The sequence below is a fragment of the Alligator mississippiensis genome, chromosome 13 (assembly GCF_030867095.1).
Source record: "Alligator mississippiensis isolate rAllMis1 chromosome 13, rAllMis1, whole genome shotgun sequence".
In the NCBI taxonomy this organism is placed as follows: domain Eukaryota; kingdom Metazoa; phylum Chordata; order Crocodylia; family Alligatoridae; genus Alligator; species Alligator mississippiensis.
The window spans coordinates 5,731,315-5,747,092 of record NC_081836.1 but is presented as its reverse complement, the minus strand read 5'-3'; the positions used below and the strand labels follow the sequence as shown (position 1 = coordinate 5,747,092).

The 15,778-nt window shown below is 42.2% G+C and overlaps 1 protein-coding gene across 7 annotated transcripts in view; it reads left to right on the top strand.

The window, feature by feature from the left end:
• FHAD1 (forkhead associated phosphopeptide binding domain 1) overlaps positions 1-15,778 on the top strand; it is a 55,797-nt gene that overhangs the window by 8,493 nt on the left and 31,526 nt on the right. For 4 of the 7 annotated variants that reach the window (XM_059716327.1, XM_059716329.1, XM_059716326.1 and 1 more), the window contains exons 4-11: positions 316-589; positions 2,304-2,395; positions 3,367-3,597; positions 5,720-5,843; positions 6,864-6,994; positions 12,040-12,105; positions 12,702-12,806; positions 14,474-14,581. In XM_059716327.1, the coding sequence (XP_059572310.1) occupies positions 316-589; positions 2,304-2,395; positions 3,367-3,597; positions 5,720-5,843; positions 6,864-6,994; positions 12,040-12,105; positions 12,702-12,806; positions 14,474-14,581 (1,131 nt within the window). The remainder of the gene's footprint in view (positions 1-315; positions 590-2,303; positions 2,396-3,366; positions 3,598-5,719; positions 5,844-6,863; positions 6,995-12,039; positions 12,106-12,701; positions 12,807-14,473; positions 14,582-15,778) is intronic. The other 3 variants (XM_059716328.1, XM_059716330.1, XM_059716331.1) reach the window with 3 other exon arrangements.

The window sequence follows — 15,778 nt, the reverse complement described above, 5'->3', positions numbered from 1 at the left end:
AGTAAAATTAACCTTTGGTTGGAAACGTGGGTGACTGCTGAGAGAGATTCCTGGGTCATGCACTCTGGATAAAGCTGCAGTGTATTAGCTGAACAAAGATCTGACAAATTTGGCAGATGACCCAATGATTTAGGTTAGCTAACACCGGACAAGGCTGTAGAACAACTTGGGGAAGCTACAAGGAGTGGGTGCAGCGTGATGAAAACCAAAAGTCAAAGTTGAAAATTGCAACATAAAATACGTTGATTGGAATTATTCTTCTGCAGTATTTTATTTTGCTCTCTGTATAATACTGCATTCTCTTGCCCCATGTAGATGTCCTATCCATCACTGAAACGTCGTACAGCATGGTCCGGGCAACTACAGTTCGTTGCGGAGACAAAACTTTATACCCCTTCAACCAGTCCTTCTCAGCTTCCTTTCCTCCAATCTCAGCAATCAGCTGGTGTTCACAACACTTGTGTGCACGGAGCAAATGGCACTGCACCCTGTCCGCCTGTCAGAAAACGGCCTGTAAGTGCTCGGGGCAGAATGATCACATCTTCTTGCTCTCCGGATGCATTCAATAGGCCTCCGGCAGCCAGACAAGGTATTTCTTGTGCTTTCATTAGCTCTTCTATATGACAGTAAAGCTGACAAAGGCTTCCATACAAAATGATATATTTTTCTTTTATCCCTGGTGGTAATAGAATTGAAATAGAGTCTGGGACTGGGACCAATTCTTCTCTCAAACCAGTTTCTCGGGGATGTAATTCTACTAACCTTAGTGGAGATGTGTTGGTTTATATTAATAAATGATAGGTGAATTAAGCGTGCAGACCTGACCTAGTGTCCTGTGAAGTCAGCAGAAGACTTGGCATTGTTTCCAGCGGGTATTGAAATAGGTCCATAGTACAGTTCTGCTGTTTGCTTTAGCAATGAGAAACATTCATTGCCTCAGCTACCTGGTGTGAAATTATCTCTGGCTTTTGTATGTGAGGGTGGAACTTGCACAATTATACTACATGCAGTATTTTTCTTTGGTGATTCACTCAACAACTATAATCTGTTGGTTGGAATAACCTTCCACTACCTCCCACCCCATTTTGATCTGTGGTTATCAGTTCTTTTCACTTTGAGAAAGTTAAATATGGAGTCATATCTTGCATATATTTCCTTTGTCCTTGGAACAAGACAGTGTCACAGTCATAGCCACAGCAGGTTTCTGGACTTGTAATTCCAACAACAACTGAAGAAGCTGAATCTAAAGTTTTAACTAAGGTTGGCCAACATAAACCGACCTGCCAGCAAGATTTTGTTCTGTTCTGTAATAGGGATTTTGTAGCATCTCTAATGTACTGTTGCAGGGGTCAGCAAAATGGCTTGCAAGTTAGACCTGACTCACTAAGCAATTGCATCTGACCTGCAAACCTAGGATATCAGCGGTGACATGAGTTCAATGGCAGAGAAGGAGCTGACCGGGTCAAAAGCACAGCAGGGAAAGGGGCGGCAGCTCACCTTCGGAGCGAGCTGTGCTAATTTGGCCTGCCGCTCCTAAAAGATTGCTGGCCCCTACACTACAGCATGGTATAAATCTGATGTTGGTTTTTCTTTTTCTTGGGGTTTTTTTGTATGCAGTAATATGCAAAATTAGAAAAATGGCAAGTCCCCAAATTGAAATGGTCCTAAATGTTGCAGACACTAAAGTGCTGCAGTTATGTTAGCCCAACATCAAGGCTGTGATTGAAGACTGCACTTAAGCACGTGCATAACTTAAAGTTAAGTTCTACTGCAGTTAATTGGACTTAAATACTTGCTTAGTTAATACATGTGTAAGTGCTTTCAGGAATAGGGATGGATTGAAACTTGTGCTTAAATGTTTACCAGAATTAGGGCCAAAGTGATCCATATGCTGTAAATCACAATGTTATAGTTAATATAGTCATAGTTGTTCATACCCCATATGTCATTGCATTATAGCTGAGATATGCATAGTTAAATAATGCCGCATGTTCAGAAAAACCTGCAGTCATTATACCTACTCCTCAGCTTGGCAAATTTTTCACATTTTAAAACTATATTATTCTTCACTGGTGATGCCATGCGTTTCTGTCAATGAGTGTTGTTTTAGTACGTATTTTTTTGTTTTCTTTTTTGTGGTGGCTTGGATAAAATTAAGAAATATGGAAATGATGGTTAGTTTAGAAAGCTTGTAGATAAACTAAATAGATAAAGATGAATTAATCATACCTGGAACAGCTTCACTCTATGTTATTGTAAAGGCCAAAAATCCCTATTATAATTTCATCTTTTTTAATTATTAGTTTTGACAGGCGTACAAGGAAACAGTCACGCTGGAGCAAGCGGAGTTCCATTCTCAAGAATTAATACCGTGGATTTACTTCTTCAGGAAAAGGTAACACACGAGCATAACTGCGTGGTAGGTAATTAGAAGCACTGCCGATCTCGACAGGAACATATTACGTGTCAGGACGAGTTGGTAAGTAAAGGAAGCAGAGATGCCATATAAATAGTATGTGTAAATGGGTGGTGATGATGTTTTCTTCACTTACATCAAGGCACAGTAACTGAGTTCAAATGGACTGCTCACATAAAGAAAGGAGTTGTCCTGGAGCTGGCGGATTTCAGAGTGAGGATATGTAGAGCATCTAATACAAGTACCTGACAATTATTACTGAAGTTATTTAATATCACCATGTTTTCTCACATACAACACAGCCCCAAATATAAGCTACTCCTCCTTTTCGAAAGACAGAGTGAAAAGAAATGATTTTTCCAGAGTCGTGTTTGCATAGAGCAGGGACAAAGCCTAACTTCAGCTGAATCGCCTTCCCTTTCTAGCATAACTTAAAGCTGAATCCCTAGATACTGCTGGAGAGTGGTTCACCATGGGTGGATCTATAATTCTGAAAAGAGCTGAAGAGGCTGTGTTAAACAGTTAAAGAGGCTGTGAAACTGGGAGAGACCAGGAGCAGCTGGCAGATAGCAAAATTGCCCTAGGAGAGATGATTGTGAATGCCTCGAGTGAAGAGTGGTGAGCCATTATGACAATTGACTCCCTCAGCTACTTGAACAGTGATATTACAGCTGCTGCACCAGGGTGCTTCCAATCCTTGGCCAAAAGTCAGCTTCCCTGCTTAAGACATGCATCCTAGTCTTGGGGGGACTGATTTTGGGGGGGAAGAGTGCATGCTGTATGAGAGAAAATGTGATATATTGTATAGTACTAGAAAGCGCAGGCATAGTATTTTGTAGACAGAACATTTACAGTAAATTCTAGTGAAAATAATTCAAAACCTTTTTTGGAACGTGTCCCGCATTGCATCGTCAGCTGTATGTAATAGTCCTAATTTAATCTGCCCTCAGGATGAAGCAATTCTAAAACTGGAAAATGAAATCAGTCGTCTTGTGGGTCTTGAAAGCGAGTCCAAACATAAAGATACAGTGATAGCAAATCTTCAGGATGAAATTGCAGTGATGACAAAGAAGATGGCTCAGGAGGCTGCTAGGAACGATGTTGAGTTTACTCAGAAACTACTCAGCTTTGAGCAAGATATTGGAGCAAAAACAGAAGAGATTAAAGCCTTGAAAGAGCAGGTATTAAACACTTCAAGGGATGTCTGTTTGTTTTAAGATTCAAACTTCTCTCTGAAGTTCTGCTGTTTGCTTTAGCAATGAGAAATATTTGTTCACGGGTGCAAGAAGCATCTTACTGCTGGACCTGCAAAAGATTAGAGCAAAGAATTTTTTTTTTCTTTCGGTTTGCTTACTTTGTGTACGGACACCCCTCTGGGAATAAATACTTCTGTTGTTTCTGTTGTACAAGGAGATGGCTAGCTCCCCCAGTTATTTGTGTGGGTCTTTTATGTGAATGCAGGATAGAGAAGACACTTTTTAAAATAGGAAAACTGGGGGTTACAGTGGACAATAAGGTGAATATGAACCAACAGTGCACCCTGGGTGTGTAGAAGGCTAATGGCATACTGGGGTGCATTAGTAGGAGCATAGCCAGCAGATCGAGGGAAGTGACTCTTCCCCTCTATTTGGCACTGGTGAGGCCACATCTGGAGTATTGTGTCCAGTTTTGGCCACCCCACCACTACAGAAAGGATGTGGACACATTGGAGAGAGTCAAGTGGAGGGCAGCAAAAACAGTTTGGGGCCTGGGACACATGACTGGTAAGGAGGGGCTGAGGGAAATGGGATGATTTAGTCTGCAGAAGAGAAGACCGAGGTGGGATATCAGATACCTGCGGGGTGGATCCAAAGAGGATGGAGATGGACTGTTCTCAGTAGGGGGCAGATGACAGGACAAGGAGCAATGGGCTCAAGTTGCAGCAAGGGAAGTTGAGGTTGGATATTATGAAAGGCTCTCTCCCTGGGACGGTAGTAAAGCACTTGAAGGTTACCTAGAGAGGTGGTGGAGTCTCCATCCTTGAAGGCTTTCAAGACCCAGCTACGCAAAGCCTTGGCTGGGATGACCTAGGTGAGGCTGGTCCTGCTCTGAGCAGGGGGCTGGCCTAGATGTGACCTGCTGAGGTCCCGTCCAGCCTCATTTCTATGATTCTGTAGAATATCACTGCGAAGCCATGCAAACTGGTGTGATGGCTGGGCATGTGTATTATCTGAGATTACTTTTTAATATCCTTTTATAGACTGGCTTTTAAATATACAGCATCTCTTTTAAAATATGCAAATATGCAAAGAACAAGAGAAGAGCAATACTTTAAAAACTGGATCCAAAGTAGGATTGTATTTGTGTCATCTATCAGTGATTGTTTTCCATAAGCTGTCCGTGGCTGGGTTTTCTTTTCTGTTGCAAGGACATGTTTGCGGATACAGCTGTCCTTCTCACAAATGCTACTAAACCAGTGAATTCCCTCCTTCCAACTTCCTAATAAACCCCTTTGAATTAGGCTCAAAAAGCCAGTTATCTCAGCAGTGGGAAATGTATATTTCCTTTCTTTGATGGTCTCTAAGACCATGATAGGGAGAACTACATAGCTAAGTAATATGCTTGATCTTTATTTGTAATAAAACATTTTCTTTTTTTTTTTTTAGCATTTTTAGCTGTTTTTCTGTATAAAAGCTGCACATATTAACAGCTTTTAAACTCCACATATCTTTGAAGGTTACTTTGTTATAATTTTCCACCAGTATACAAGCCATACATTCCTTATCTGGATTATTGATTGGGTCTGCTTTTTACATTAGATTTTCGATGTGAACAGTTTGGAAGTTTAATTCAGTTTGGATAAGTTGTCAGGCTTGTTTATATGTGTATATAAACTGTCATAAGCTGTGTGTGTGTGTGTGTGTATGCGTGTGTGTGTGCACGCGTGTATAAGCTGTAAGGCTTTTATATATGTATATAAACTATAACCCTCTCAGGCCTGAAGAACTGGGCTGGAGATCTTGGGAGAGCAACTTCTCAAGCAAAGACTCTGTTACTTGCTTTCTCCCATTAATCTGGAAATGTAGCAAGAACATTGTCTCATATTAATGCATCCCTTCTCCTTTTGGGTCCATCCAAACTGGGCAGAGTAGATGTGAGCATACATGAACAAGCCAAACAAAAAGCTCGTCATCCTGTTTCGACTCTCTCAGGAAAAAAAAAGTTTGGTTCAAATTTAATACAGAGGTAGGTCTGTAAGACTTAGGTTGGTTCAGCCGTTTCCTGTTTAAAGTGACCAGTAATTCATTTGGACGTATTTTGTAGATAAGCAATCTTCAGAAAGGCTCCAGCCAAGTCTTGTGCCATTCTCTCTTGGAAAAAGATCGAGAAATTGTGAACTTGAAAAAAGAGGGTGAGAAATTAAGGAAGGAGCAAACTCTGACCACAGGTACATTTTCTCTGACATTTCAGGAGAGTAACATTTAGAACAAAGGTCAAAATATAATTTATAAAGGACAGTATTTTTTTTTTAAATCCAATACTTGCAAACTTTTCCTGCGAGAAGTGATTCTCAGTGGCTATCTGGATCTTATCAAATTATTTGTACTTTTTGTGTTTCTTGAAGGCTTACTAATCCTTTCTGACCTGTGAAATAGTGGAGTAGAAATAAGGAACAACAGGACCTAAACTGTAGTGTTGGTTGGGGCAGGTAGTTTTTTTTATCATTCTTTTTTTTTCTTTTGAAATAAATTATTTGGTCACCAAAAACCAGACTGCCAACTTGCCTAAATCAGTTTTTATCTCCATTGAGTTTAGTGGAACTTGGTGGGGGAGCTGTAAAGGGACAAAAAATTGCAAGTATAATTGGATGCAGATAAATTTAAAAAAAATTAAACTGGGAGGAGGCTAATCGTCTTGTTGTTATTTTTGTACAGCTGCTGAAGGTCAGTGTCCAAAGCTTTGGATATCTATAGCAGGCTCCGATTTTAAAGACTATAGGCCACTTTCCAGCCTGTGTTTATACAGTGACTTAACAATCAAAAGGGCTTGGCTGTTTGCACAAATTATTTGGTGTTTTTCTTTAAACAGCATTTCGCAATACGCTCCTGTTAGCAGAAACATTTCATTTCATCTTAGTTTTCCAGAAGTAAACAGGATATTTAATATTTACTGACACAGGCCCTCAGGGACAAGTGTCCTACGGTTCAAAACAAAGCATCATTTTTCAAGAAAAACTGAGCTGTAAGAGAGTTATTCTTATTGACTATGGTGCATGCTCCAAAGCACTGCATTCCCTGAGAAAAATAGCCACACTGCGTCACTCCCAGAATTTATACTCTAAATCTGAATGTTTTCTAAGTCAGATATTTTTAAAATACAGTGAATCATATTTTCTCCTTCAGTGCTTAAAGGGTTTTCATAACCAAGGTGCTGTAGCATTCTTTGACCTAAATTCTGTTCTTCACAGGCCTGGTGACTAGTTTGCAAAAAGACATTTCTGTAAAGCAGCAGAAAATACTGCAACTGAGACTGGATGCAGATAAATTAAAGAAGGAAAACAGGGAGAAGGATAATCAGCTTGCACTTGTTTCTGCCAAGGTTAACGCTCATACTTATGTACTCTTTTACTTACCGTCTTGCAAAGGGTTTAGGAAAGCATGTAAATGAAATGTGCTTAATAGATTTTAGCAGACTAATACCAGGGACAGATTTGGCCCAGTACCTCTAGTTTCTGGATTTGTAGAATATTTCAGTACCGGACAAGAAGTGAAGAGTCAGGGAGATTTTTATTCCCAAAAGGCATTGTAGTATCCATCTCTATAGATTTCATAGACATTTGGGCTGGAAGGGACCAGTCTAGCACCCTGCCCCTGGGGCAGGAAGTCAGCTGGGGTCACAGGATCCCAACAAGATAAACATCCAAATTTTTCTTGAAGGTGTTCAATGTAGGCGCTTGAACCACCTCCGGCAGCAGCCTATTCCAGACCTTGGAAGCTCGGACAGTAAAGAAGTTCTTCCTTGTGTCCAGCCTGAAACAGTCTTGGAGGAGTTTAGAACCATTTGATCTTGTCACCCCTCGGGGTGCTCTGGTGAACAGACGTTCCCCCAGATCCTGGTGAGCACCCCTGATAACTTACAGGTGGCTATCAGTTCTCCCCTGAGCCTGCGCTTCTCCAGGCTGAAGAGTCCCATGGCTCTCAGCCTTTCTTCATAAGGTCTGTTGTCCTGACCTCTGATCATGTGCATGGCTCTCCTCTGCACTCTCTTAAGCTTTCTCCACATCCTTTTTGAATTGTGGAGCCCAAAACTGGATGCAGTACTCCAGCTGCAGCCTCACCAAGACTGAGTACAACGGGAGAATGACGTCCCGGGATTTGCTTGAGAAGCATCTATGGACACAAGCCAGCGTTTTGGTCGCTTTACTAGCTACAGCATCACATTGAAGGCTCATGTTCATCTTGCGGTCAATGATGACCCCCAAGTCCCTTTCATCTGTAGTGCACTGCCGAGCCTGTAAGCATGCTGCAGGTTTTTCCTCCCAAGGTGGTGAAACTTGCAGTTTTCAGTGTTAAACACCATCAGGTTCTCGTCCGCCCATTTCCTGAGCCTGTCAAGATCAGCCTGGATCACCCTCCCATCCTCAGGTGTGGATGCTTTACCCCAGAGTTTGGTATCATCAATGAACTTGGCCAGTCCTCTTCTGATACCAATGTCCACATCGTTAATGAAGATGTTGAACAGTATGGGTCCAAGGACAGAGCCTTGGGGGACCCCACTGGTCACAGGGCACCATGACGATTGACTTCCGGCAACTACCACCCTCTGGGTCCGACCACATCCATAGACTGGCTACGTAAGATGTATATATGCACAGACTAACTAAATAAGATATATACTCATCATATAATGCGACTCTTCAATCTACTCTATTCAGTTTCTGTATTAATCTCAGATTTCATGCTGTTCATATCGAGGTGATTCAGGATTTTTGTCTGCTTCTGGCGCTTTGAACCCCCTCCTGCTCTTCAAGATGAATTCCACTGAATAGCACTAAGTTTCCTGCTAAATGTATGCTCCATTATTGCAAGCCTGGTAAAAATGCCAAGCTATAGGACTTTATAGACTTGTCTGCACCAGCAGAGGACTATGCTAATGGATGCTACAGTGAAGCACTCCAGGAAGCTGCTCCAGGATCATTTAAAAAACTGCATATCTAATGAAAACGTGCCAAATCCTAATGTATTAACTTGGGCCAGAAAGCCCTGCTAATGACCTGTTACACCTATAACTACCACCTTTCATGAAGGAGCAAGTGGTTCATTCAGAGTGTCTCGGTTAGGCTGTGTTCCCTGAGCTTTTGAATTTGGTGAATTCTACTTATTTGACACCCAGCTGTTTACTTCACCGGTGCTAAGACTCCCTCTGCACAAACTGTGCAATGCCAGGTTGAAATGATTCTGCAGCTGGTATTTGGGGGTGTTCAACAGAGTATATTAATAGCACCATGATAGCTTCCTTCCTTTCTTCTCTTGATTAGCAAACACACTCAGTATTTAGATTGGGCCGATTTGTGGCTTGAGGCTGGGTTTACACTTTTATTTAGCTGGCACCTATATTTTTCTTCCTCTCTCTGCCTCCTGCTTTGCTGCTTGTTTGTAGCCGTGCTCATTTGTAGAGTCGGTGGTGCCAACTTGAGTATTTGGGGGGCTCTCCAGGAGCTGTGGCTGCTATCACTGTTTCTAGCATCCTGGCAAAATAGGACATTGCCTACAAAAGCTTATGCCTCTCTGAGCCACTTTGTCTCTGAGGTCCCCCCCACCCTGCCTTGCTGTCTGCTTAACATCAGACTGAGACAGATAGTCACCTCTCTCTGGCATCCTAGGGAAGGGCCACAGGGCTGCCCAGTGCCATGCGTATTTGCCAAAGAGCAAACCAACTGCTCACCGGCAGGCTTTCTGCGTGTGTGGAGCTGGACATGAAAGCTTTGAGCTCACTCCAGCCGCCCATGAAGTATGGCATTTCTCCAGCCAGGCCAGGCACTTTAGCCAGAAATCAAAGGGAAGGAAAGGGAGCAGAACTGACTGCGTACATGTGAGCACATGTTTGTGTTCCTGCCTAGGTGGGAGTGAAAGCCAGATCCATTTCTTTGTCTGAAGCGGATGTGATTATCTGGTGGGGGGACACGGGCCAATTCTTGGAGCGTGGGCTTTGGCACGCCAGAGCCCCTACTTTTTCTTTTGTCCTCCTGGATGCCACTGGGAGAAGTCGTGTGGCTGCTGTTACAGCGTGGTCTCACAAAGCTGCTATTGCTGCTTCACCGTCATCACCTGGCACCTGACATCTCCTGAGAGGGCAACTGCACAGATATTCTCCCAGTAAGAACCATTCTTCTTCTCTCGGAGCCCTGCATTTGACATCTATTCAACTCCTGGGCCCGGCTTTTGAGCTTTGGAAAACCAGAGTTTCAAACAGCTTTCTCTTAGTGATTTTCTTTTTCCCCTCTGAGATGCAGAGCCTGATCCACGTCAACTGGAAGTCAATGGGAATGTGATGGTGAGGGCCAGATACGTAGGTCCATTTGTAGAGCTGGCATGCTGCATAGTCTTTCTATGGCTTCTGCTCTTACAGAGCTGCCGGTTTCCATCCCTTTCTGGTCCCGGGTGCTCCTCAGGAATTGATTTTATATGTATCATCATCCATAATGAGAGTGCTCACATTAAATTATTTCCAAACGTGTAGGCATAAACTGTTGAAATACAATCAAACTGCTGTGTCCCGCAGCCGAATCCAATCATCATCCACGATCATCTTAATATGTTCTTCAAGAAAACTGCCGAAACATTCCCCCTTTTCTATGTCAGCAAAGCCGTTACCTTTCGCTCTACTCACATCTCTTGCAAAACCACGTCATCTGTAGAACAGTCTCAAAGTGAAGAACTATTAATTGCTTTTGGCCAAGGAGTGTTCCTGAATATTTTAACTGTTTTGTAGTTCAAACAGAAAGGGGGGGGGGGGTGGACTGTGAAGAAGACCTGAATAGAAAAAAACCCAGCAACACATACTGGATCCAAGAAACGTTCACAGCTTTCTTGCTCACGCTCTCGCATATCCTTCATTGCAGATCGTTCTCCCTTAACACCTCCCAGGCTTTACCGGAGCACAGTGCAGGTGCAATTATGCAAGGTTATGTTCAAGAGGAGAGTGCTCAACGAATGGTACATGAGCCACAGTGTCCTGTTAAGGGTGTGAAAGGCTGGGATTTCCAGAGTTTCACAGGGCACGGTGGGAGAATTCCTAAAGAGCAGGCAGCTGTAACCATGAATTACCACTAGGTAATAAGTAACCGAACCTATTTGCCTTTAACTAAATTAATACATTTGCTCTTCTTTTCCTTTGGGTTTTGGATCAGCGTCTTCGATTTTTTAAGGTGGATGGTTTGAGAGACCTGTAACTGCGGGGTTTAGTGAAAAAAACAGCTACGTTCTTAAAATAGCAGGGCTCTGAGTTCTCCGTGTGACTCAGTGTGGATGCAGTTCCCTCGCCGAAAATCTGCAGCGCTTCTGTACATTGTGAAGTCTGTGGGAGTTGATGGAACTTCACAGTTTGCAGGAGACGCTCGGTATTTCTCAGCACCCGCTCTCCGCAATCTGTACTCCAGCTAGATCCGTGGTAGCGCTGTAGAAGACCTGCAAGGATCTTTCACCTTGCACAGAGTCACCTGCACATATCCAACACTAGCTAGTGGTATCGGAGGCCTGGGCTTGCAGTCCTTACCCATGCAAGAAGCCAGGCCCTTGATGCCAGTGAGATTACTTCTGAGAGAGAGGCGACTGGGGAAAGCCCTAGGGACGTTGGAAAAAGAAAGATTGCAGAATGGATGCACTGGAAGGCCTACGACACTTCAGCCTTCTCCTTCTCACCTAGCTGCGTCTTAGTAGTGGGGAGAGGGACAGAGCAGACCGTTTCCTTTATCAGGTCAAGAGGCAGATGCTTACACGCAGAAAGCATCTTGTCTTTGCCTATATTTGCATTGCAGCACATCCCTCCTGTGCAGAGCTCATCAAGATGCCGCTTCAGGAATTTAGGAAGAATCAGGGCATAAAACCTGTTCACCGAGTGCTTTTATACTGTGCCTCTGGGCTTTCCGGAGCGTGCCTACACACACACACACGGCAATCAGAATTTGGCTCTCAACTACCCCCACCTTTATGGATACAAGTGATTTCTCTAGATGGCTTCTCCCAGAGCATAGACATATTATGCAATATAATTGTTTTAAAATATCTGTTGAATGCGGGCTCAGGTTATCTCTAAAGAATTCTTCTAGTCCTTTCTTCCTTGTATCTGCATTTTCTTTACCCACCCCGTTTGCTTAGACACAGGGGATCTGTCTTGTGCAGCTTGGTTTTCTGCTAATTATCTGTTTTGCTTTTCTTTTTTAAGCCCTGACATAGAGTTATAAAGGCCCAATCCTTCACAGTGCTACTGTCATTGCTTTTATTGTGAATTGAGGGCACTTTGCATCCTGTGGGAAGGGGATCTTATGGTAGTGCCATGCTCTTGTGGTATGTGCTCAGCAAAATACACAACTGTTAGTATCTTGCTTGCTTGATCATTTTTTCCTTGGTTGCTATTCATTCTAGTGTTCTAGGATTAAAGAGGAAATGAAGCGTGAATTCGGAGAGAGGGAAGTTATTACGTACCAAAATGTGAGTTAGTTTTCTTAGTTTTTAGTTGCTTGGATTGTTTTAGTCACAGGAAAGCAAGCAGTGGAAACCAGATGTCCCCAGAGAGTGCTAAACTAGACATTTTTAAAACAATGATTCTTAATCCAGTTCTTGTAATAGAAAGGGACCTAACTGTGTAGCAGATCTGAAGAAATGTTGACTCCAGGAAATATTTTCATGGCCACTAAGTGCAATGGCATTTAGTTTGAAATAGGATTTAAACTGTAAGTGGAAATCACTGTAAAGGTTGTAAACTTCATCTAGTGGAAAATGAAACAAGGAACCTACCTGCCTTGTTCTTAAGTGCAGTGTTACCAATTAGCTTCCCAAACCAACTCATGATTATTTCTACCCAGCTCCATAAATCCAGTATCTTTAAGTTGATACATAGGGGAAATGAATTTTATTTTTTTTTTAGTAGCGAATGTTTTAGGGTTGGTAATAACTGTTTTAACTCATTTAGTTAAAACAAAGAAAACCTTGAAGCTAATGTAATGAAGCTATCATTGAAATGCAGTCGATCTAAACTGGCTGACTTATTTTGTATAGCTAATTGTATTTTATCGGGGCTTCTGCAGCGCATTGGAGAGCTTGAGTTTCAAGTGAAGGGGCTTCAGGGAGAAATACAGAAATGCTGCACGGAAGAGGAAGTCTTAAAAAATAGGCTTGCAGAAAAAGCAAAGGTAACTTTTCCTTCCGCTTGCCGTCCTCTAACATACAATCCTGAAAAGATTAGCATTCGGAGACTCACTGGCTAACCAGGTGCCAGTGAGACCAAATACATAGCCTGTAGTACCAGTAAAATAAACTGCTATCATCTAAACCAGTGCTTCTCAACCTTTTAGACTCGAGACGCTCCTCATTAGACTTGGGGAGCACCCTTTGGAAAATGCCGGCTCTTAGTTTTAGGGATGTATTTGGTAACCATGTCGGTCTGAGACAAAAAGAAATGCAAAAAAACTCTAGAACTGTTGGTTCAGAGATGATACCTTTTATTAGACCAACTAAGAAATCACAAAAAAAATAAAATATCCTTCTTTGCAAGCTTTCAAGCACTCACATGTTTCTTCAGGCTGAGGACAAATCCGAGGTGGTAAAACTCCTCATAGGTAGAAAATAAACTTCATTTTGCACAGGTGAATTTTGAGGCTGGAAGTCCGTTCCCTTGGGTCTGAAAGCCTTATCTGTACATCAAGGAGCAGCTCGCACAAAAGACTCACAGACCTACGGGAACAGACTTCCAGCCTCAAAATCCCCTTGTGCAAAAATGCAGCTTATTTTCTACCTATGAGGATTTTTATCATCTTGGGCTGTGCGTAGACTAAAGATCTGTCCTCAGCCTGAAGAAGCGTGCGTATGCCCAAAAGATTGCAAAAAAATTATCTTTCTTTGCAATTTCTTAGTTGGTCTGATAAAACCAAGAGGTCTAGAGTTTTGCAGCTCTTAATTTTCACTCATTTGCTGCCTAGGGAAAAACAATAGAGCAACGCTGCTGTTGCAAAGAACTCAGGAAGACCACAACAATTCACAAATATTCTTCACAATATGGATTCCTATTTAAAATCTCTGGGTTTCTCTTGTGAATCACGGGTAGGTGCTTGCACACCTAACAGCATTCGTATGGTGTGGCACGCCACGACCCCTGAAGAGAATCTCATGGTATCCTAAGGAGCTGTAATGTCTCAGTTGAGAAATACTAATTCAAACTAAAGGAGACTCTCTCTTATTTGACTATAGTAATAGAAAACTAATGCTATTTGCTGGCCAACAGCTATATAATCACAGACCAACTGGTAGTTGAACAGGCTGGGTTACATTCAGTAGAGGGCAGCCATGTACTGACACACACATCTTGGCTGCAATGTTGCACGTGCATGGAAAATTAGACATGTTCTTTTAATTTCTGTAAGGCATATTGATACTGGTGAAAATCGGAAGAGTTGTCTAAATTACTAGCAAGTGAAAGAGCCTACAGGGATCTTGTGTTTATAGACTGACTTCAGAATAAGGCTTATTTGGTAGCATTTTATCTTGTGCAAAAGAGACCCAAATAACTCTTGAGCCAGAGACTTAGATAATGTAGGGAATGTGGCTAGAAGTATGATGCTGATTAGCTACCAGTTACTTACAGCTAGGAAGAAAAATAGCTGATATGTCCAAGGCCTGCATATTTTAAAAAGGAGATAACATTGCATAGCCCAACATGGTATTGCATGGCCTAACACGGTATTGCAAAGCTATCTATGGGTTATGCTATTTTAAAAAGGCTTCTGTACGTAATTGTGACAGAACTGCTGAGAGCACTGTTCTGTGATGTTACTTTGATATTCAAATGATTTCGTTGTTTTAGGCTGAAGAGGAGCTGAAGGAAGAGTGTGAAAGGAAATCTCTCCAATTAAAAGAGATGGGTCGCAGAGAGCGCCTAGTTAAAGGTGATTTGGAGCAAGCGAAAGCTCAGGTAGAGGTTACAGAAAAGAAATATGCTCACTCTGCAGTCGACGGTGCAGTTGGCAGTAGCATTTATATAGAAAAATGTTATTTGTACCAGGCATGAAAGCCAGCCAAACCTGGAACGCTGGAAAAGAAATGTGTAAAACCGAGCAGAGAACGTTGTGGCTGACGCATTCATTTTAATTCCAGTTCTGGGCATTGTGGCTACAAGAGTCCATTCCTATGTTTCTTTTATAGCTGGCTAAAGTTTATATGATGTACAAACACATGTTTCAATTTTCTATTATCCTGCCCAGCACCCTGTATCCCTGTCCCACAGTTACTGACTGAATCTACTCGGTGAAGAACAAGCCCTTTTGCAAAGTACTTTTAATTTCATAAACGTCTGTTTTAGTGCAATTGCAAATCCTTTCAGCGTTTAATTTCCTGGTTTAAGGCCCTGTCCTTACAGGACTATATTAATTATGACCCTCTTTAAATATAGTTGTTGCTGGTGGGTTTTGGCAGTTTCCCTCTGTTCCACATGGATGCAGATGTTATGCGTCTCACAAGTGTTATTATACCTGTCCAAAATACTCAAAGCAATTGCCTCGTGCCCATCTTCTTCATTAACCTGTAGCACAGTTCAGCTAGCAATATTCTTAGCAATGTAAATCTAGCTGACACTGGGCTGAGAAACTGCTCTCGGGTTAATTTGAAAGAGAGCTGTGTTAATAATCCACTTCATTTGGAAAGGGTTAATTGCAAGCCATTGGCAGTAGCTACTTCTCAGTGAAATCCTGCCAGTGTTTTAACAAGAGCTTCCACAAAAGATAAAACTTTTGTCTCAGGGACATAAGCCCCAAGAGACACCACTATCAGTTAGCTAAGGTTACATTGAGCTGATTTAGCTGGAAATGTTTGCAATTTGCTGCTGAAAATACACAGTGGGGGTAGCATTTTCAAAAGCTTGGGTTGGTTTAACTGCTTCACTAAAGGTAGGAGGTATTTGAGAATCACGCCCAGAGTAGCTGCGCCAGCAACTGTCTAGCAATATGACCAGCTTGTGGCATTTAAAATGCGACCTAAGCAAGACCTTGCAAAAGAACTGGGAAACAATTTAAAATACCTGACGCTTGGTGCAATCTGGTACCTTTGTTCTTCAGGAACATCTGTACCACCTTCAGGGTTGTCATTTCTGACGGCAAGTACTCCAGGGGTATCT